This window comes from Zalophus californianus, chromosome 8 (genome assembly GCF_009762305.2).
Source record: "Zalophus californianus isolate mZalCal1 chromosome 8, mZalCal1.pri.v2, whole genome shotgun sequence".
Taxonomy (NCBI): domain Eukaryota; kingdom Metazoa; phylum Chordata; class Mammalia; order Carnivora; family Otariidae; genus Zalophus; species Zalophus californianus.
The window spans coordinates 35,120,811-35,144,003 of NC_045602.1; the positions used below are offsets into that span (position 1 = coordinate 35,120,811).

General features: G+C 45.4%; 1 protein-coding gene across 1 annotated transcript; it reads left to right on the forward strand.

Annotated features, from left to right (window-relative positions):
• The first annotated feature begins 12,960 nt into the window (after window positions 1-12,960).
• LOC113937932 (ras-related protein Rab-9A-like) lies at window positions 12,961-13,938 on the forward strand. The gene has a single exon (XM_027622909.2). The coding sequence runs from the start codon at window positions 13,003-13,005 to the stop codon at window positions 13,618-13,620; it is 618 nt and encodes a 205-aa protein (XP_027478710.1). The 5' UTR covers window positions 12,961-13,002; the 3' UTR covers window positions 13,621-13,938.
• The last annotated feature ends 9,255 nt before the right edge of the window (window positions 13,939-23,193 follow it).

Sequence of the window (23,193 nt, forward strand, 5' to 3'; positions counted from 1 at the left end):
TGACAACTGCTGAGAGTACGGGAACACAAGCTTCTGTTTCTTTTTTTTTTTTAAGATTTTATTTATTTATTTGAGAGAGAGAGCATGAGAGGGGGGAGGGTCAGAGGGAGAAGCAGACTCCCTGCTGAGCAGGGAGCCCGATGTGGGCCTCGATCCCGGGACTCCGGGATCATGACCTGAGCTGAAGGCAGTCGCTTAACCAACTGAGCCACCCAGGCGCCCTCACAAGCTTCTGCTTCTATCAAGATGATAGATAGCAATAGATAGATAGACTGCTGTAGATAGACAGATGGATAATAGATATAGAAGAATATGGAAAGATATTACATTTAATATATACATAGAAACAAAAGTCTAGCTTGGTTTGTGCCTAATCATTAACTCACAGGGTTTAACTCTGGGATAGCGAGAGGATATTTTCCATTCCTATTTTACTTTACATGTTTTATGAAAAGGGAGAATAAGGGGGTAGAATTATAGGTGTTTTAGGGGCACCTGGGTGGTGCAGGCAGTTGAGCATCTGACTCTTGATTTCAGCTAGGGTCGTGGTCTGGGGGTCCTGGGGACCTGTGTCAGGCTCTGCGCTCAGTGTGGAGTCTGCTTGGGACTCTCCCTCTCCTCCTCCCCTCCCCCCCTAAGATAAATAAATGAATATTTAAAATAAATAAATAGGGGCACCTGGGTGGCTCAGTCAGTTAAGCATCTGCCTTTCGCTCTCAGGTCATGATCTCAAGGTCCTGGGATTGAGACCTGCATCAGGCTCCCTGCTCAGTGGGGAGTCTGCTTCTCCCTCTCCCTCTGCCCCACCCCTGCATGTGTGCTCTCTCTCTCAAATAAATAAATAAAATCTTTAAAAAGTAAAATTAAATAAATAAATAAATAAATAAATAAAATCCTCAGTAACATTTGCAATTATCTTTAACTTCATAAGTCAACAGATTCAAGGAATACAGACCAAGAGATGCAAACCATAAATGTTTGCAGGGAAACCTTTCCACCGCTCTATTGCATCCTATCTGGCAAGGGCACAGTAGAGGTGACTCTTGATTATGGCTCTGCCTCTCTGTTCAGCAACAGCCAGCACCTGTCCTGGGGTTTGCTAGGAGGCTGAAGGGAAAACCAGAGGAGAGTAAGATCTACATCTGCTGTCGAGACATTTACAGTCTGTTGGTGCTTACCCAAGGCATGGTGAAGGTACCACAGAGGGCTTTGCGAAAGTGCAAAATTGTGCGTGAATGTGATCTAGATGCTTTCAAGATAATACTGCCCAGAATCTGCTAGTTTGGGAACCTCTCCTGGAGGAGTGGCTGCAGTGGTGGATGGATGCTGAACCGACCTTGAAGGAAGAGGAGAATTCGATGGGTATGTTGGGGCAGGAGGGCAGGCAACACTCCACGCCCTGAGGACAGCAGGGTTCAAGGCCCTGAGGCCATCTGAGCCAAGGGCCCGACAAGGACTCTGCCTGGTGGGGAATGAGCAGAAGTTCAGAGAAACTCAAATATGGTAATGTTTTTTGCCTTGACTTCAAAAATAATACCTGTTCATTAAAGATTTTGTGATTAAATATAGACAGAGATATAAATATAAATGTATAGATAATATAGACAGATAAATATAGGTAGAAAGTATAAAATGTAGTATAGATAAATATAGATTTTTCACCAAAATAAAATGATGTTATACTATTCTACAACTTTCTATTTTCCCAACAATGCTCCTATGTTGTCAAGACATCTCTTTACACAACACACGCACACACATGCATGTGTACGTGCACACACTCACCCTTATCAATACACCCCATGTGTATGAATGTGCCATAATTTATTTTAATAGGCTCCTATTGGGGTGCCTGGGGGGCTCAGTCAGTTAAGCATCTGAGGTCATGATCCCAGGGTCCTGGGATCGAGCCCCGAATCAGGCTCCCTGCTCAGCCAGGAGCCTGGTTCTCCCTCTGCCTGCCACTCCCCCTGCTTGTGCTCTCTCCCTCTCTCTCTGTCAAATAAATAAATAAAATCTTAAAAAAAAAATTGTTGAGCAATCGGGGTTGATGAGGCTATGCATCTAAATTTTGTTAGGTATTGTCAAGTTACCTCACAGAGAGACTGCAGCCATTCCTCTATCCCCTCTACCCCGGGGGTGTGTGAGAAAAGAGCAGGCTGGAGCGTGGAGCCTCAGCCCTGCTCCTCCTCACGGCTACACCACCTGCTCGCTTCACTAAGCCTCACTCTCTATAAGGAATGAGGATGACGGAACCAGCAGCAAAGGTCGCTGTGGGTGCTGCATCAGGGAATCCTTCTCAAAGTGCCGGGGATGACCTGAGCACCCCACAAAGTTAGCTGCCACTCTTATCTTTCAAATTTTAGCTAACTTATAATAATTTAGCTAATTTATAATAATTCTCATTCGCAAAAATTATATTTTGTTGCTTTGATTTGCATTTCTTAAACCACAGAGATGATGACAATTCCTCCTAGCAGCTTTGCTAGCCTCTCAGTGTTGTATTCATTCGGCCAGGGGATCGTGAAGGTCACGCATGGATCTAGTCGCAGCGCCCTGCAGGGTCTCCTAAGGCCAGAGCAATTGCCTGCGCCCCAGTGCTGGTGCGGGAAGGACCAGTACTTACTTGCACGGCTGGTGGGGGGGGGTCTTGCTTTCCATCCAGACCTCCCTTTCTTCATCCTCAGGGCCGTCCTGTGGCTGGGCTCGAGGACCAGGACACTGGAGGTAGTTGGGAATAAGAAGGGCTCAGTTTTCCAAGGGACTGGGAAACAGATGGTGGGTCCCCAGAGGCCCGGGCACCCACACTTACCCTTGAGGGGGCCGCTGCCCAATTCAGCCACTGGTAGGGTGGCCAGGTTTAACTAATAGTAATATGAAATACTCTGTTAAATTTGAAGTTCAGATAAGCCACAAATTATTTTTCAGTATAGGTACATCCCAAATATTGCATGAGACATACTTACACCAAAAAGAATTGTACTAAAAAAAACTATTCATCTTCTATCTAAAATTCAAATTTAACTGAGTGTCTTGTATTTTATCTAGTAACAAGTTTCTTTTCTTTTCTTTTGCTTCGTTTTTTTAACGCAGGGCTTGAACTTACGACCCTGAGATCAAGACCTGAGCTGAAATCAAGAGTTAGATGCTTAACCAACTAAGCTACCCAGGAGCCCCTGGTAACAGGTTTATTTATTCACCTGCTGTATTAGTTTCCTATTAGTGCTATAGCAAATTACCATATATTTAGTGACTTAACATAATATAAATCTACTCATAATTCTGGAGGCCAGAAATCCAAAATCAGTTCCACTGGACTAAGGTCAAAGCATTGGCAGGGCTGGTTCCTTTTCCAGATTCTCGAGGATGCCTTCATTCTTTGCCTCATGGTCTCTTCCTCTGTCTTCAAAGATAGCAGTGTAGCATCTTTAAATCTTTCTCTCTCTGAGCCTGACATCTCTACCTCCCTCTTACAAGGGCTCTTGGGATTATTTCTTGGATAATCCAGGTTAATCTCCCCTTCTCAAGATGTGTGATTTAATTATATCTACAGTCTCTTTTACCAGGTAAATTAATATATGCACAGGTGTTGGGGATTAGAATGTGGACATCTTTGGGGTGCCATCACTCAACCTATTACACCTGGGTGGCCACCAGCAAACATTACATTGTTTCTATTGCATTCTGAGTTCCTAACTCCAATAACCAACTCTCTTCCCCAGTGTGTATGATAGCAGTTGGCCTATTATACTGTACCTATTTCACAGATGTCTGTCTCTATCTTCCTACTCCCCTGCTTTGAAGGTAGACACAAGACCTATTCCTCTCATCTGTCCTGCGCTTGACACAATGATGATCCACGTGTGTGCTTGAGCAAATGATGACTGAATATGTGCGTGTTGAGCTGTAAATTAGGGTGTGCCTCTACAGTGTATTTATATTACCAAAATAAATAAGAAAAGGGGGTCACTTGGGTGACTCAGTCGGTTAAGCATCTGCCTGCGGCTCAGGGTCCTGGGATCAAGCCCCACTTCAGTCTCCTTGCTCAGCGGGGAGTCTGCTTCTCCCTCTCCTCTGCCCCTCCCCCTGTTTGTGTTCCCTCTCTCACTATCTCTCTCTCTTTCTCAAATAAATAAATAAAATCTTTAAAAAAAAGAAAGAAAGGAAAGGAAAGGTGTGTTGGGTGGGAATGTGATTCTGTGAGATGAGAGATGGGCTCTGGACCAGAAAGCTGAGCAGCAAAAGAAACACAGAGATGAGGACCAGAGAGGCTTGGATAGGAGAGAACAGAATGAGGCAGAAAGGCAGGAATGCCTCCAAGCCATGGCCCTTCCCTGATCCTGGGTGCAGGTAGTGTAAATCGAGGAGGTGGTTATGAATGCAGTAGGGCTTCCCAAGCACACCGTGAGGCAAGCATTTGGGTGCAAGAACTTTATTTGGGAGATGACCTTAGAAAGAATAATGAGATTGGAAGGAACAGAGCCAACCAAGGGTGTGTTGGGTGTTGTGGGGTCCCCTGGGGCATCACCTCCTGAGGGCCCTCAGAATTGCCCCACACAGATGGATCTATGGGGACATTCACTTCCCCTTGCTTGGGCTGTGCATATGAGACCTGTTTTCAGGTGACCTGAGGGGAGCCCCACGGGGATAAAACAGGACCAATGTCCTCTCAACATGGTCACTACTACAAGGTAAGATTACATGGATGTACGTCTTTGATTTTATTTACTTTTTTTAATATTTTAAAATTCTATAAAGTTTTATAAGAAAAAGGAGGAATGTTTCCATTTTGTAAAAAATATAAATAATTGTAGGAAATATATATACATTCTCCACCCCTCAAGGTCCACATTGAACCCCTGGAGAACGACTGGTTTTCAGCCCCAAGGCTGATATACGTACAGGAAACATCCCATTGGCATTTCTGACTTTAGCTAACAATTCTCCTCTTTCTCCCACCTCCTGGCTTTGCCACATTCGCTATGCAGTTATCACTTTCCAGCCTTGGTTCATCAAAGTCCATCTCTGATAAGTGTTTCTTCTCAAAGGAAAATAAATCTCAGTAATTATAAATCCATCGAGTTCATTCTGGTAGAATGAACTCCTTTTTTTTTTTTTCCTTTTCTTGCTATAATTAATTTTGTTTTATCTGACTGTTTTCAGCCAGTGACTCTTCCACACTGGTCTATGTGAGTATCTGCATTCATTCCTTGGTTCTCAAGTGTGAGCTAAAAAGAAGAATGCCACCAAACTCGTTGTCATAAGCGACAGGACCCTTCTGGGTATGAAGAACCCAAGTGAACTGCTAGGCTCTGTGGCAGTGGATGCCCCCCCTTGGTCCACAATGTTTAGACAGCCACTCCCAAGTGCACGTGAAGAATGATAACCTTCCTTGAGACACCCCAGTTCGGGTGGATAACATTTTCATGGACCAAACCATCACCATCACAACCCAAAAGCACTGAAGTCACCACCTCTCCTGTCTAGTTCCTTGGCAAAAAGACAAACATAGAACAGTTGGTTTTTTTCACTTATCCATCCCACGAATTCTTGTTGAGTATCTATGATGGGCCACGTACTGTGCTAAGTACTCAGTTGGAGATTAAATGTTAATTAGTTTTCCCAGGAGGAAAATGTGTGCTAGCATCCCAGGTCAGCTCTGAAATAAAACAGATAAGGGTGGGAAGGAAAGAGAGAGAAAAGGGACCAGGGAACAAAGACTCTGCACCCAAGAGAAACACAAACAAGACAGCCGACTGCTGACCGCTGGTGACAGACAAAGTTTAGAAATACATGGTATCACCTACTATCCAAAGCCTCAAGGAACAGTTTTTCCATAAATAAGCACTGCAATCGCACACACACATATATTCCAAACGTTCTACTAGCTGTCACATACAGTGGAGAGGGAAAGTTGCATTTTTGTTTACTTTGGGCAATCTAAATTTGGACCAGTCTCATCACAGAGCCTGCCTCGCAGACACTGGTCCCTGTCGTGTGTGCATCCCTTGGGCAGCAGGCCAACCCACCAACATGGGCTAAAGGCCAGGCCCCGGGTCCCCTGCGGGCTGTTCCCTGACTGCCCACCATTCTGCCCTTCGACGGAACAATGTCTTGCAAAAGGGATTGGCATTCAGTTTGCAGGAGATGAGCACCAAGTGCAAACCATTTACCCTCCAGAAGTTAAGCTTCGGCACAAAATTGGTTGCCTCCTCAGTGAATTAAATTCAATTAGCTGTCTCCTTATCTCAGCTGTGTGTTGTAATAATCAGTGACACCCGCCTCTGCCCACATCTATGGACGGGAGTTCGGGGAGCGGGGAACAAGATGGGCATTTGGTAGGATTCGCTGTCGGCAGAATATTGCCGCCAGATGATCATCTCCTTAGCAGCCAAGGGATTGTTGGGCTCTTCCACCACATTCATTCGCACTAAGGATTCTGCTCCCCCTGCCCTCCCCACATCCACACTTAGCACTCCGAGAGCGGCAGGAGACCACTCTGCTCTGACAACTTTCTCTGCCACTGACATTATCTCCTAATTATCTTCTCAGCAGTGATGGCCGGGTACCAGCCCTCAGCTTGTGCAAAATGATTCTAATACCCGATCTGATCGGGAGGAAAGGAAATGCTGTCATCCTTTGAGCTTCATGGGGCTATTACCGCTTTTCCAAAGGAGCCTAAATAATACAACGATCAGAAGGGAAAAACACACACACACATTACTTCAAACGACCATTACTCAGAAAACAATAACATGTTTTCAGCCAGATGAACATGTTTATATAACAGGGTGACTCTTGTCCTCGGCAGAGCTTCCAAGCACCAGAGCCATTAAATTAATGGCTTGAAACAGAGCCCAAAGACCCGTGTTTGTTCTGTGACACCCGCCCTGGGTGGTGGGATGCGCTGCCGTCTTCAAAAAGGGATTTTTTATTTTTATTATTATTTTTTAAGAAAAGATGACTTTTTCCAACAGCCTTGAGGTATGCAGCTGAAGTCCATGGCAAGCGTTGCAAGGGAAGAAGCCAGTTTGGCTGGGAAATCAGGTGGTGGTGTTTGGAGGTCAATTTCAACAGGTTTGTCCTTAGAGAAACAAGGCTGGAAGTCCTACCCCAAGTCCCCGCCCAGACCTCAAGCCCCTTCTCTTGCCTCTAGTCACCTCTTGGTGACCTCTGCCAGTTTCTGATGACCTAAACATATTTCTTTTCCCCACTGCCAGTGAGGAGCCCATTGGTCAGATAAAGGGATCCTAAGCCAGCTGAGCCGTGGGTAACTTCCCTTGGTTTCATAAACCCAGAGTTCTGGCCAGCCACACTGGTGGTCTCAGGAGAGCCACTGAAGGGCTGTGGATGGAAATGCCACCTAAAGTGTTTGCAGGCCTGACACCCTGGGTAAGGACCACTGGTGGGGTTCCACCATGGCTCAGTCAGCCACTCTCCTAACACATCCTCTGCAGGCACGCTCTGGAGACAGCCTCGGAGAAGAAGGGCAAAGACCTGAGAGGTTGGCACAAGGCATGCCAAAATGTTCTTGAAGCTACGGTCAATAGCTTTTAGACCTGCAAACCAGAGCACCCATGCTGGTTGGCTCTCACTAGGAGTTGGGGTTGGATCTCCAGCTCTGCTTTGACTCTTAACCTACTGTTCAATTGTCTAAAAACCACCTAATGGGCGCCTGGGTGGCTCAGTTGGTTGGGCGACTGCCTTCGGCTCAGGTCATGATCCTGGAGTCCCGGGATCGAGTCCCACATCGGGCTCCCAGCTCGGCGGGGAGTCTGCTTCTCCCTCTGACCCTCTTCCCTCTTGTGCTCTCTCTCAAATAAATAAATAAATAAAAAATCTTTAAAAAAACAAAACAAAACAAAAAAAAACCACCTAATGAGGTGCCTGGGTGGCTCAGTCGGTTAAGTGGCCCACTCTTGGTTTGGGCTCAGGTCATTGTCTCAGGGTCCTGGGATCTAGCCCTGTATCGGGTTCTGAGCTCAGCCCAGAGTCTACTTGAGGACTCTCTCTCTCTCCCTCTCCCTCTGCTACTTCCCACCATCCCCCATTTGTGCTCTGTCTCTCTCTCTCTCTCTCCAATAAATAAATAAATCTTTAAAAAAATAAAGAAAGGGGGCGCCTGGGTGGCTCAGTCGTGAAGCGCCTGCCTTCGGCTCAGGTCATGATCCCGGGGTTCTGGGATCGAGCCCCGCGTCGGGCTCCCTGCTCGGCGGGAAGCCTGCTTCTCCCTCTCCCACTCCCCCTGCTTGTGTTCCCTCTCTCGCTGCGTCTCTCAGTGTCGGATAAATAAAATCTTTAAAAAATAAAAATAAAAATAAAAAAATAAAGAAAGAAAAGAAAAACCACCTAGTGTGTTTAACAACAACAACAACAACAACGGGGCCATTTTCTTTCATTTTGTGAAAATAAAGTTATTAGAGCAACCTCCCAAGCCATCAGCTTGCTGGTCATCAAACCTCAGAATTGCTCAGGTGAAATTAAAAAAGTGACATTAATGATTCTATTACTGGCTTTATGAGAGAAAATCTTGGAAGAGTGTGTTGTAAAGTTCAAGCTGAAATGCTGGCTTCCCTTCCAAAAATACCACAGCCAGTGTTTCTCCAAGCCTTCTTTCCCCTCTCCTGCCCCTCTGGCTCCCCCCGGGGTCCACAAGGTGCCAGGCTTGCCAGCCTGAGTGTGGCTGTCAGCTAGACCACCACCGCCACTCCAGGAAGCTAGGACACACGGGCCACCAGCTGCACTGCCAGTGTATAGTTTATAACTTCAGGCCCCTGCAATTTCTTGTAAATAATTGGGGGTACAAATGCCTCCCCAGTGCTAGTCTTTCTTCATTCCATCCTCAAATCAAGTCAACAAAGATTTGTGGGCCAGTTACTAAGCGCCCAACAGTAGGGGAGAGAAAAATTTCATCCCAGTGAGGAAGTATTTGTCATCGCCGAGGATCTGCAGGCACTGAGGTGGGCCCTGAGAGTGTCAGAACGATCCCAAGTGCTGCCTTTGAGATGCTGACCAAAGAGCAGTCCTCCCCTTTGAGGAACATACAGAGACAAATGGCAGGTGCTGGTCCACCCACGGTGACACAAGGCCGGCAGGGCCGGGCTATGGCCAAGTGCTCTGAGGCAGGGACAGGGGAAGGCTTCCTGGAGGCCGAGACAGCTGAGCTGGATGGAGAAGGAGGCACAGGATTTTGGTAGGCAGAGAAAATGATGTGGGAACACAAGGCAGAAAGTCTCAGGAAGTTTCCAAGGAAAGCCAGCCGGAGTGTGCAGCGGAGCAGAGAGATGGGCTGTGTCGGCGGGACAGGCTGCTGGGTTGCCGGGGGGGGGGCAGCGGTTGGAGGCCATGCAGAAGAATCTGAACCTGAGTCTGCATGTATTGGGTGGCCATGGAGAGTTTTAGAAGGGAGGGTCTCTCTCAGATGTTCTTGCTCCCTCTGACTGTGTGAGGGAGGCAAGGGCTGGGGGTCCTGACATCTGGGTCAGTCCCAACTCTGATCATACTGCCCTGCTGTGTGACACCAGGCCAGTCCCGCCCTGATCTGAATTTCACTCAGAGGTGCAAGTTGACTTTCAAAAGCTCCTTTGTGGTTTAGGGATAGTCCATCTGGGGACAGGGACGTGGTATGGGCTGCCATTGTGCCTCCTCTATTTCCTCAGTGGGAAGGAAGATCGAGGGGGAAAGACCAGAACCATCCTTCTCACCAGTAGCTAACACACCTTTGTGCCAAGACGTGCCAATCTGCACATCTATGTGCAGCCAGCAGCTGGTAGTGGTAGCCGCAGGAACTAATAAACCTGAAGCCACAAACAAAAATGGCCACGTGCTGTGCAATGTATGCTGGGGGCTTTGCATAATGTCTCATTTAAACCTGGAAACAATTTGTGCACTAGGTATTTCATAGATGAGGCATCCAAGGCTAAGAGAGGCGAAGTAAAGTAAATCACAGACCCCAAAAGTCAGGGAGCAGCTGTCTCTGCCCCATCCCACACACTGTGCCCAGAGCCACCCTTCCTAAGCAGTTTTGCTCTTGTTCTTTGTCTTATGTATGAACTTCCTTCCAGGGCCTGCACATTATTCAAGAAATAGAATCCAAACTTCTTAGCATGGCATTTCAAGACCTGTTATATGTTTCCAGTCTTATCTCCAGTCCTCAAACCCTGAATTACGTGTCATTCTAGTCTGTGGCCTGTGTGGTCTCACTTCTGGCACTGGCTCACCTTGGCCCCTCCACTAAGTTATCCCTGTGCCCGTCTCTGCCTATCGGAACACCCCACACACAGCTGTAGGCATCAGTTCAGTGTCCTCTCCCTGGAAGCTTCAGCTTCTCCACCCAGGGTTTTTCCTGCACCGGATCCTCCCTTGAGACACTCAGCATTTTGAACCAGACAAGTTTGTGTCATATGGAACACTGCCCAAGATTGCAGGATATTCAGCATCCCTGGACCTGCCCAAATGCCAGAGATAATCCCCAGTAACTATGACAGTTAAAATAATCTCCCTCGCATTTCCAACCACCATCCAGGATTGAAACCTGACTGCCTTGGGTAACAATGTGGGTACATGTCTATCTCCCCCAGTGGACTACTCATATCTTTTTTTTTTTTTTAAGATTTTATTTATTTGACAGAGAGAGACACAGCAAGAGAGGGAACACAAGCAGGCGGAATGGGAGAGGGAGAAGCAGGCCTCCCGCCGAGCAGGGAGCCCGATGCGGGGCTCGATCCCAGGGCCCTGGGATCATGACCTGAGCCAAAGGCAGATGCTTAACCGACTGAGCCACCCAGGCACCCTAGACTACTCATATCTTGAGAGTAGGTGTTTTGTGTTCAGCTTTACATCTCCTATAAGCCTAGCGCAATGCCTTGCACATATCAAGCACTGATGTGTCCATTGCACATAGAGGACGGTGGTGGTGGTTTTTTTTTTTCCTCATTTTCTTACTTTATAAGTAAGCTGATTTTTTAACTTCCATAGTCAAAGAAACAGTACCAATCCCCATACCAATACAAATTCTTCCTGGTTCTTCCGTTTTTCCCCCTAAATTTTTATTTAGCTCTATGAACATTAAGAATCTAGAAAATAGGGGTGCCTGGGTGGCTCAGTCGGTTGAGCATCTGACTCTTGGTTTCGACTCAGGTGCTGATCTCATGGGTCATGACACTGAGCCTCACGTACAGGCTCTGTGCTCAGTGGGAGTCTACTTGGATATTCTCTTCTCCCTTTTTCCCCGCTTACTCTCTCTCTCTCAAAAAAAAATAAAATCTAAAAAAAAAAAAAAGAATCTAGAAAACAGTGCCTATGTTTGCAACTGCTCATTCACTACTACAAAAACTCAAAATCCCTAAGAGGATTTAAAGATGTTTATCCAAGCTCATATTTGCCAATATGGAACAAATGCATAAACAGATCTGAAGCTAGATCCCAACACTGACAGATCCTGACTTTTCCAGTCCAGCAGAGCTAGTTTCAGAAAGTGCCACCTTGCTTCCGGAGCCCAGCGTCCAGGCTTCACCTTTGCCATGTGGATGCACAGGGTAAGTCAAGACTGCCTGCTTGAGCCTCCATCAAAGTTTGCACAGCCTTTGAGTTGCCAGAAAACACAAGACCCAGAAATAGGTCATGGCTGGCATGGAAGTGGAAGAAAGTAACATCTTTCGGTCTCCAATATGAAATTTATGAGGACCAGAGTTTGCCTGGGGCGGGACTCTGGAGGACTGAGTCAACTCTCTGAGACCTACTCAAGAGATGGCCCAGGACTGCTGCAAAAGAAAAAGCCGGACAGGCAGTAACAGACAACAGAGATGGGCGCTGGGTCTGGGTCCTGGCCTCACATCCACTAGGCACATGACCTTGGCAAGTCCCATAACCTCCCCAAACCTCACCCGGAGGTATATTACCTGCTTGCTTGCTTCTATGGTAGTCAACTAAGTTAATATACACAGATGTGCATTTTTTTTTAAGATTTTATTTTTAAGTACTCTCTACACCCAACATGGGGCTCGAACTCACAACCCCGAGATCAAGAGGGAAGCATAGAGAGCCTAACTGCTGGTTGACTCCACAAGGAAATGATCACCAAGACTATTCCTGAAGGAAACCTGGGGAGTTGTGTTTCCTTCTGTCAATGGTAAAGTGAAACTCTAAGAATACAATTGTCACATTCTTTGTTCTCCAAAGAATAAAGCAATTCATACTCACTACAGAAAAGTAAGAGAGCAAAAACAAGAAAACTCAGGATACCCACTGTCTTAGTCAGCTCAGGCTGCCATAACTAAATACCGCAGACTGGGTGCCTGGAACAACAGATATTTACTTTCTCACAGTTCTGGAGGCTGGAAGTTGGAGACCAGGGTGCCGGTGTGGCTGGGCTCCGGGGAGAGCTCTCTTCTTGGCCTGCAGACAGCTGCCTTCCAGCTCTGTGCTTACTCTGTGCATGTGCCCTGAATGAGAGATTGCTCTTCAGCGGGGAGTCTGCTTCGCCCTCTCCCTCTGCTTCTCCACCTGCTGTGCTCTCTCTCTCTCTCACAAATGAATAAATTTAAAAATCTTTAAAAAAAAGCCTGATTCCATAGGTAGAATCAGGACCCTACCCTTAGGACCTCTTTTAACCCTAATTGCCTCCATGCAGGCCCTATCTCCAAATATACTCAGTCACATCGGGAGTTTAGAGCTTCAACATATGAATTTAAAGGGGACACAATTTAGTCCATAGCACCCACAATCTCATCTGCCTAGAGAAAACCACTCTTTATATGTTGGTGTATCTCCTACCATTCTCCTAATCGGGCATAGATTAAAAGAGAGAGAGAGGTTCCCTTGGCACTGGACGTGAGTAGCTGGAGTTGGACACCCGGAGCGCTACGCTCTCCTGCCCGCGGGTCCAGGTACAACGAGACGTACCTGGATCGGCCAGCCGGGAGCTCCCCGGGCATCCTCTGTGTGGCCACGAGATAATGATGCTGCTTGAGCTGAACAATTAAGGGTTCTAAAGTCAAAATCATGAGATTAATAATGCTAGGAAAATCTTCACTTTTTAAAATAATTCTCCTTGGAGATGGTGGAGTTGGGAAGAGCTCTCTAATGAACAGATATGTGACCAATAAGTTTGATACCCAGCTCTTCCATACAATAGGTGTGGAATTTTTAACTAAAGATTTGGAGGTGGATGGACATTTTGTTACCATGCAGATTTGGGACACAGCCGGTCAAGAGCGATTCAGAAGCCTGAGGACGCCATTTTACAGAGGTTCTGACTGTTGCCTGCTCACTTTTAGTGTCGATGATTCTCAGAGCTTCCAGAACTTGAGTAACTGGAAGAAAGAATTCATATATTACGCAGAGGTGAAAGAGCCCAAAAGTTTTCCTTTCGTGATTTTGGGCAACAAGATTGACATAAGTGAACGTCAAGTGTCTACAAAAGAAGCCCAAGCCTGGTGCAGGGACAACGGCGACTATCTTTACTTTGAAACAAGTGCAAAAGATGCCACAAATGTCGCAGCAGCCTTTGAGGAAGCAGTTGGAAGAGTCCTTGCTACTGAGGATAGGTCAGATCACCTGATTCAGACAGACACAGTCAGTCTGCACCGAAAGCCCAAGCCTAGCTCATCTTGCTGTTGATCGTCAGAGAGGTTGCCTGTGCGATCTAACCAACTTACACACATTCGCAGAAACAAAACACGGTGGAGAAGAGAATTAGCATTTGCAGCAATGGACCATCTACTCATAAAATTAAACTAACCATATTGCTGCTTTGTTAGTGGGTGGGAGAAGGGACACATCCACTCATGGAAGAATCAATTTACTCAGTAGTGGCACCTTACATTTATAAATTGTAATGGTTGTCTAATAACATTTAATTTAAATATGTACGTTACAGAGCTAATAAATGAGATGATCAATACTTTAATTATAATTAAAACAAAACACTTGAATATTCTGGAAGTTATTTTTTGTTTTTCCTGGGAAAATGGAGAACTACTTTTTATATGTGTATATTTTTATATAATTAGCATTCAGTTCCTGGTTGAGGGGGAAAAAATTCCCTAAAGCAATAATGTTAAATAATAAAGATTAAAACCTAAAAAAAAAGAGAGAGAGAGAGAGAGAGAGAGACATGATACCATACAAAATAGTTTGTGGCTGGCTTTTTTCACTCCACAATACATGGTGAGAGTCTTCCCACATTATCAAATCTACTTCTCCCACATTGCTTTTGGTACCTTTGCATATTCCTCTGTGTGGCTACATCATTGTTCCTGTGGTCCTAATTTTAGCCTTTTAGCTTGCAGCCAGCTTTCCCCATTACAAGAGAGTGCTGAGATGAATACCCTTGACTGTTTCCTTAAGACAGAATCCTGGGAGTGAAGGTATAGGTCAGTGGGCCTGCGCGCTTCTAAAGCCTTTGATGAGCAGCGTCAAAACACCTGCCCTCATTGATACTCCCACCAGTAGCCAATGCAAATATGGCTTCACTTTTTTTTTTAAGATTTTATTTATTTATTTTAGAGAGAGAAGCGGACTCCGTGCTGAGCACTGAGCCCCATGGGGCTCGGTCTCACGACCCCGAGATCATGACCTGAGCCGATATCAGGAGTCTGACACTTAACCGGCTGAACCACCCAGGTGCCCCCTCACTTTTGTTTAACATAAACTTTTTCTGTACTTATTTTATATACTTATTTGAGAGAGAAAGAGAACACGCTTGAGAGAGAGCACAGCTGAGGGACTGGAGGGACAGAGGAAGTGGGAGAGGGAGAAGCCGACTCCCCGCTGAGCAGGGAGCCCCACACGAGGCCCGTACGAGGCCCAGGACCCCGGGATCATGACCTGAGCCAAAGGCAGACGCTTAACGGACTGAGCCACCCAGGTGCCCCTAATATAAACTTTTTATTTTGGAATAAATTTCTATCTACAGAAAAGTTGTAATAATAGTACAGAGAACAGAGTTCTACATGCCCGTCATCCAGTTTCCCCTAAGGTTAACTAACATATTACCAAACCATGGTGCATCTGTCCAGTCTAAGACATTAACGTTGGTACAGTACTGTTCACTTAACCGCAGACTTTATTCTCATTTCATCAGTCTTTCTGGTAAGGTTCCCTTACTTTTCCGGGTTTTAATCCGGGATACACATTGTGTTTTGTATGGCATCACCCAGCATTATCCACAATAGCCAAATTATGGAAGCAGCCCGTGTCCATCAACAGATGAATGGATGAAGAAGATGTGGTATATATACACTTTTTAACTCTTACTTTTTATCAGCCATAGGAAAATCCCCTGGTGTTTTGGGGCCTTGCTGTCTCTAATGCTAACTAGTGGTTATTGTTCATTGCTTCGGGGGATGTCTTATTCCACCAGCAAAGTGACTGCTATCCAGGGCAGTGAGGGTGATTTAGAGAAATTGGTCATTACGGTTTATCTCCCCAAACTGTAACGAGCCAAGGGGAAGGCTTTTCATGTGGACAAGGCCCTGCATGTGTTCCCACAGGGTCTCTCATATCACTGTTAGGCAGGAATCATAAACAAGAGCACCACAATTGGATTTTGCTCTATATTTGGAAAATTTGGCCCTTCATTACAAGGCAAGCTGATGCTATCTCATTTAGTTCATTCTTTTGCTCATCTCCTGTAATCATTAAATTACAGAGCCATATTTCCAAAGATCTAGGGAGAAAAATGGATTAGGAATAAAATCTTTTAAAATCCTGTAGAAAAGCACTGGATTCATTTACGAATGATGGGTGCAGAGCCAGGGGAATGATCTATTCTGAGCCGTTCTAGGTGAATGATTTGCTTCATTTTCTATGGCTCTATGATGTTCTCTCTTTAATGCAGAACAAGGATGGCACCTTTAATATTCTGTTCCTGAATGTATCCCTGATTGCTCCATGACCCTATCCTTAGGGGTAAAAGCGAATGAAGGAACTAGAAGTCATGAAACACGGGAATGATCAGAAGGGAGAAAATGAAAGCTGAGAAGAAAAGGCTGCTGGGTTGTTTATCAAACTCCCCTGAATAAGGCCGGTTAAATCCTATGGAGCAGCTCTGTGGCTTTCTCAGAACTGTCTATTTGAAAGTCTTTGTTCTTTCCTCAGAAAGCGCGTTGCTCTTAGGTGATTCAAATATTTAACAAATATTTAGTGAGCTATTAGAACAATTCTCAGACCAGCATTCATAGGACTTCTCTCCCAAGCTCCAAATCTATCCGAAACCATGACTGATTTGCTTATATTATAATTTTCTCACATTTTCTCTGAGAGTCCAATTTGGCACTTTTCTGCAAGCGTTTGTGGGGACACCAATTTTTTTCTTCAGGCAGTCTAGCTTTGGCTTAGGATCTTCCTCAGGCCAACACCGCCCACCCCTATTCAGAGGGGAAGTGCTGTGGGCCGAGCTTGTGGTTCTCCTCGGGAATCTTCTAGAAGGACTCTTCTGGTGAGAGCTGCTACAACTGTTTCCTTTCAGGCAGCTCAGCCAGGATGTGGCTCTGCAGGCAGATTTGCATTCCAAATGCAGGACCCATATGCCTCATTATCTTGTGTCTTTATTAAGAAGAAGAGGGAAGGGGCACCTGGGTAGCTCAGCTGGTTAAGCGTCTGACTCTTGGTTTTGGCTCAGGTCAGGATCTCAGGGTTGTGGGATGGAGCCCCTCGTCAGGCTGCATGTTCAGCTGGGAGTCGGCTTGAGGATTCTCTCTCTCCCTCTCCTGTCCCTTTTCCTGTGTGCTCTCTCTCTCTCCCCACTAAAATAAATAAATCTTAAAAAAAAAAAGAAGGGGGGCAAATCAGAGCAGAAATACATGTCTAAGGGCACATGGGTGGCTCAGTCAGTTAAGGATCCAACTCTTGATTTCGGCTTAGGTCATGATCTCAGGGTTGTGGGATCGAGCCCTGTGTTAAGCTCTGCACTCAGCTCGGAGTCTGTTTCAGATTCTCTCTCCCTCCCTCCCATGCACTCTCTCTCCCTTTCAAATAAATAAACAAAATAAAATAAAAGAAGTACATGTCTAAGATGGTGTTATTGATCCCATACCCTGCTCATGGGTCCACCAAGAAGCCCACCCTCCTCCAGTCTCCTTACTTCTGTGACCAGGAGGCAAGCCCCTGAGAGCTGCCTAAGGACCCAGGGCAAACTGACTCACAGCCCCCACAAATCACAGCTAATTACATGAACTCCAACTCTGCCTCGAGCATCTTCTAGCTTGCAAAGGTGTCCTTGAGGTTGGCTTATTTATAATCAGCCTGGGGACCAAGGACTGGAATTTATATTCCTAAGTATTGCAAGTTTCAGTGAGATTAGGCAATAACAGGAACAGCCCAAATTTCTCACTATAACTTCCTGAGAAGACTGTACCTCCAGGCCTCCTCATTAATCGAAAGAGTTAACATCTAGCATGCACTCATCTCTCTTTTTAACACTTTATATCTCTTGTCTTTGGTTAATTCAATCAATAAAGACAGTTTTATGGCGCCAAACGCTCTTATTAGGATCTTAAAATTTGGTCCCTAATTTTACCTACCAGGGATCTAGAAGAATCTAGGGAGATCTCTTTATTCATAATGAGTAAAGCCTCTGAAATTGGCTAAAGAATTCTTTCATCAGTTCTATTCAAAGGCAGTCAAGATGTACCAAAGCCCACGCCTGGGAATCTGTCCTGAGGAAATGATGCTAAATGTTGGAAATGCTTTGTAGGCATAAACACAAGGTCTCTCTCTGTCACCTTCCTCTAATTCATTTGGAGAAAGCGGCCTGGTCTGCCCTTTGCTCTTTGCCCATGCTGCAGCCCATGCCTCCCAGCCCTGCCAGGTCGCCTGGGTCCTTCCTGCAGCCTCCACTCTCCTTGAGCCTTTTCTTGCACCACAGTTGGTCACACCCTGAAGCTCTGAAATCTCCTTCATTCACTTCAGTGTCAGGGGACAGGTGACGTGGGGGTCCAGGGGTGGGCCTGGTATCTTATAAATCATTCACCGGGAACACTGAAAATTCACCAATACTGGATGACCGTGGTGGGTGGCAGAGTCCAGGATGTTAGCGAGGATTGGGTTTGGCCATGCTTAGATAACAGAGCACAGTGCTTACAAGCCCCCACTGCCTCATTTTCTAGCCTTTACTGGTTACGTGGCCTTAGGCAGGTTAGTTCATCACTTTGTGCTTCATTGCTCATGCGTCAAATGGGGACAGTAATTGTACCAACTTCATAGGTTTGGTGGTATAAAAATTATAGTATATAAACCAAGCACTTAGAAGAGTATTTGCCATGTGATAAGTAACTATTATGATAAAATAGAGGGGGGAAAAGACACAAAGGATTTTCTTATGTACGTTAAAAAAGGAAAATGAAGGGGTGCCTGGGTGGCTCAGTCATTAAGCATCTGCCTTCGGCTCAGGTCATGATCCCAGGGTCCTGGGATCGAGCCCCGCATCGGGCTCCCTGCTCGGCGGGAGGCCTGCTTCTCCCTCTCCCACTCCCCCTGCTTTTGTGTTCCCTCTCTTGCTGTGTCTCTCTGTCAAATAAACAAATAAAATCTTAAAAAAAAAAAAAAAGAAGTCCCAAGGTAAATCGTGCAGAACTGGTATGGGAGCATCATGGTATTATTAGACCCAGACTCCTCTCTTTCTGTGCCCTCCTCGAGATTACTTCATAACACAAGAGAACTGCTCCAGTTGTTGCAGAATTCTCTCAAAACTCCCCTCAGTGCAATGCTGGGCAATTCGGCTTCCTCTTCACATTGCCCTCGTCTATACCTGAATACCCAGGGGCTCTGCTATGGCTGGGGTCAAGTCTTCCACAACCTCATCAGACCGATCAAGCATTTTTCTAAATCAAACACTGGATAAAGCTGGTAGATAGGTACAGGTATCACTCCTGCTTCCTCCTTCCATGCCTCTTAAGCATCAGTCAAGGGATTTGGAAAGGATGCAAACCCACGAGGGCCAAGAGGAAACAGAAGAGGGGATGGCAGCAACAATATTTTGAAAGCCAGAAAGCAGATGGAGAAGTGCTGAGTGACTTAGGCAATTCCAAGAAAGCTAAAATTAAGCCAGCAGGTAGAAAAAAACAAACAAATGGGCATCCCTTTTACAGTATACCCCAAAGGCTCGGGGATTGGCAGCAACAGGTACCGTGGATAATAACGGTGAAAGTAGAGCCAAAAGCAGGATTGGTGGAAAAGCTGTGTAAGAAGCAGTTGGAGGGGGGCGCCTGGGTGGCTCAGTTGGTTGGGCATCTGTCTTCAGCTCAGGTCGTGATCCTGGGGTCCTGGGATCGAGCCCTGCGTTGGACTCTCTGCTCAGAGGGGTCTGCTTCTCCCTTTCTCTCTGTGCTCTCTCTTTCTCTCAGGTAAATAAATAAAATCTTAAAGAAGAAGAAACAGCAGCAGCAGTTGGAGGGGCGCCTGGCTGGCTCAATCAGTAGAGCATACGACTCTTGATCTCGGGATCGTGAGTTCCAGCCCCATGCTGGGTGTAGAGATTACTTAAAAAAAAAAAAGCATTTAAACCCTCAGACCCCCTCTCCTGGGTGGTGGTCTCCCCCCTACCTTCCCCAGCTGAACACTAGAGGTCTATTATCTGGAGAAAATAGAGGGCCTCTGGTCTCTGGTCTGAGAAACAAGACCCAGGTTTTCAGTTGGAACACAGGGCAATTGAAGGATGTTTAAGTGTTGAATGTTGAAAGTCCAAAGTCCTTCTTCCCACTGGTTCTCAGGTGTACACCCTCCAGGCAGGAAATTGGATGCATCTTCTTAGGGAATGAGATTTACTGACATCAGAGGACATCTAAGGATAGGATCCAGCTGATAATTACAAGACCCACAGTAAGGTAAACAACCAGCAATTGGCAGGGATTCCAATCAACCTAGGATTCATTAGAGGAAAACCTCTTGTGGGAAAGAGATCAAAACCAAAAGAAACTACACGGAGTGAACAAAGCTTAAAAAAAAGACAAAGAAATAGGGCATAAAAGGAACAAGGTCACCAGGATGTGGAACATTGTCACAAGACAAGGGGCCAAGTCTCTTCAAATCAATTTGATGACAAATAAAAAGGGGAATGAGGGGGGACCTGCCTTAAATTAAAAAGACATACCAACCATATGCAGTCTGCGGTATTTGATTGGATCCTGGTTTAGAAAATAAGTTATAAAAGAATTTTTTGAAACAACCAGGAAATTTGAATAAATTCTGGGTGTTAGAAACTAGGGACTTAGTCTACTTTTTAAAAATTCCTGTTTATTATTGAAAGGTGTGTCATGATGTTTTTATGGAGAATGTCCTTACTTTTTGTATTGTATGCAGGAGTATTTAGATATGAGGCATCATGATGTCTATAATTTTCTTTAAAATAGCTTAGGGGGCGCCTGGCTGGCTCAGTCAGTAGAGCACGCGACTCTCAATCTCAGGATTGTGAGTTCGAGCCCCATGTCGGGCATGGAGCCTACCTAAAAAAAAATTAAAATGGCTCAGGAAAAATATACACAGATTAATCAAATATGGCAAAATGTTAGCAATTTTTTAATCTAAATGGGATTTGGATTTTTAATCTAGATGGGAAGGTATTGGGTTTTCACTGTCTGATTCCTTCTCTTTTCCTGTTTGAAATTTTCATAATAAAAAGTAAAACCAAGCAAACAAGCAAAAACAATCAAGGAATGTTAAAATAAACTGTGGTATAAACTCTTCAAATTGCTCCAGAAAGAAGCTGGGCAAGGGAGGGGGAGATGGGTGGGTTCCCACAGGCATTTCAATCTGGGTCCATGGGGGAAAATGAGAGCTTGGGAAGAATCAGTTTGAGACCCCAGGGAAGTTGAGATTCTAATCCTGGAGAGTCCATGTCTAGGCCTCAAGTTCAGGGTAGGGGAGACTGAGGTTGGGGGTCACCAAGGTATAATTCAGAATGAGGCAGAGAGAATTCAGAGCAGGAAGACAGATGATGGGGTTTGAGGCAAGCTTTGAAAAGTAATGGACTGGTGAAATTAGGTGTACTCTGTAACCATTAAAAATTACATTTACAGGCACCTGGGTGGCTCAGTAGGTTAAGCGACTGCCTTTTGCTCAGGTCATGATCCCAGGGTCCTGGGATCGAGTCCCACATCAGGCTCCCTGCTCAGTGGGGAGTCTGCTTCTCCCTCTCCCTCTACCCCTCCCCTCTGCTTGAGCTCTCACGTGCATGTACTCTCTCAAAAAATGAATAAAATCTTGTAAAAAAAATATGTTTACACAAGGTTATTCATTGTGGCATTATTTGTAATAGTACAAAATTGAAAAGGACCTAAATGTCCATTGTTGTTTTTTTTTTAAAGGTTTTATTTATTTATTTATTTGAGAGAGCGAGAATAAGAGAGAGAGAGAGAGAACACATGAGAGGGGGGAGGGTCAGAGGGAGAAGCAAACTCCCTGCTGAGCAGCAGGGAGCCCAATGTGGGACTCGATCCTGGGACTCCAGGATCATGACCTGAGCCGAAGGCAGTCACTTAACCAACTGAGCCACCCAGGCACCCCTAAATGTCCATTGTTTAGGAAACTGGCTGAATGAACTAAAATACAGCCACACAATGCCATAAAAAGCAATGAGGAAAAACTCTACTAATATGGAATGGTCTCCAGGATATACTGTTCAATGAAAACACAGCAAGGTACAGATATTAGTGTGGTACTTTTCATGTGGGAAGGAAGGGAAAATGCTCATTATACAAGCACCAGAAAGCAAATCACCAATAAATAAAATGGTTAGAAGCAGGGAACCAGGTGGGGGAGGAAAGGGGTTGCCACTTACATATACACACCCAGCTATGATACAGTTTCAGCTTTGGAACCATGGTTTCATAACCAAAAACTTAAACTGAAAAGAAAAAAAAAGACCCTAGGTTTACAAAGTCTGAAATAATGTGAGAAGGTTTTGTGATATTAGGCTTACATGCGACACACAACATCTTATGTTCCACATGCTTCCAACAGTGGGAAAAAATAGCCCAAGCCTTTGCATGGAATAATGACTACAAGGGAGGGTGAATCAGATGTAGGTGGTTGCTCTGAATGGTGGGACCAAACATCTTCCTGTTTTTACTTGTTTATATTTTCAAAATTCTTTCATGAATCTGAACTCATTTAATAATGGATTTAAAAAGGGGGGGGGAATCTACTTTTAAGAAGCTGCAGCTGACTGTGTTCTATATTAGGAAATCTCGCCATTTGTAAGCCCTCTACTCACCCTCACTCACGTCCGGTCATGTAATTCTCATGACCGCTCCAAGAGGCAGATACCATCTTTAAACTCAAGTCAAGGAACAACACTTTGGAGTTGGACTCTGCGGTCAGTGCTCATGGCCACGACTGCCTGCATCATCCTGGCAGGCAGCCCTCATTTTGCTCAGAGGTGAGAAGGCAGCCCCCCAGGAAAAGCCCTGGGAATCGGGGTTTGGTTTCGACCACTGTGACCAACCTAAGTCTTACCATGAGTTTTTGAGACACACAACATTATGAAAGACTCAGAATGGCTTTGATGATGATTATAACCCTCCAAATTAAATAAATAAAAATCCTCCAACAGAAGCCAATCCTTTAGGGACAAAAAACTCAGGAAGAGTCCAAGAAATGTAGCAGCTGTGTCCAAAGGAAACCCCATTACAATTTAAACCTCCGGATATTTTTGACACATGTGACCTGATTATTTATTCTGACATGGCCTTGGAAGGATACAATTTGCAAAAGTAGGTTTATCCCTTCTTCTCTGCAGGTGAGGGGATCCACAAGATGCTAACAAGATACAGACTCGGACCCAAGGATGGGAGATGGGAGAGGAAGCTTCCTGTGTGTCCTGGGGGGCAGGACAGAGGGCTCATTCTGTGGACTCAGGGCCAACAGGACTCCTGCTTGCACTAGGATCCCAGAGCTCCCAGGAGAAATGGGAAAGGAATTTCTGACACATGGCACCATGAACAATACTCACTGCCCCAGGAGAGACAAGGGCTGCCCTAACCTCTGGGAGCAGGATGGGAAATGCCTTGCCCTCTGCATCTTTTCAATGCTCATTGCCTTGTAAGGTTCATCTTTTTGAATTGCCTGTTCATATCCTTTGCCCATTTAAAAAAAGTCTGGGTGTGTCTCTTTCTTTTTGATTTGTAGAAGTTCTCTACTCTAGTTCTCTGTGTCACAGGATGTTAAAATAAGGCTCTTCCTGCTTCAATTCTA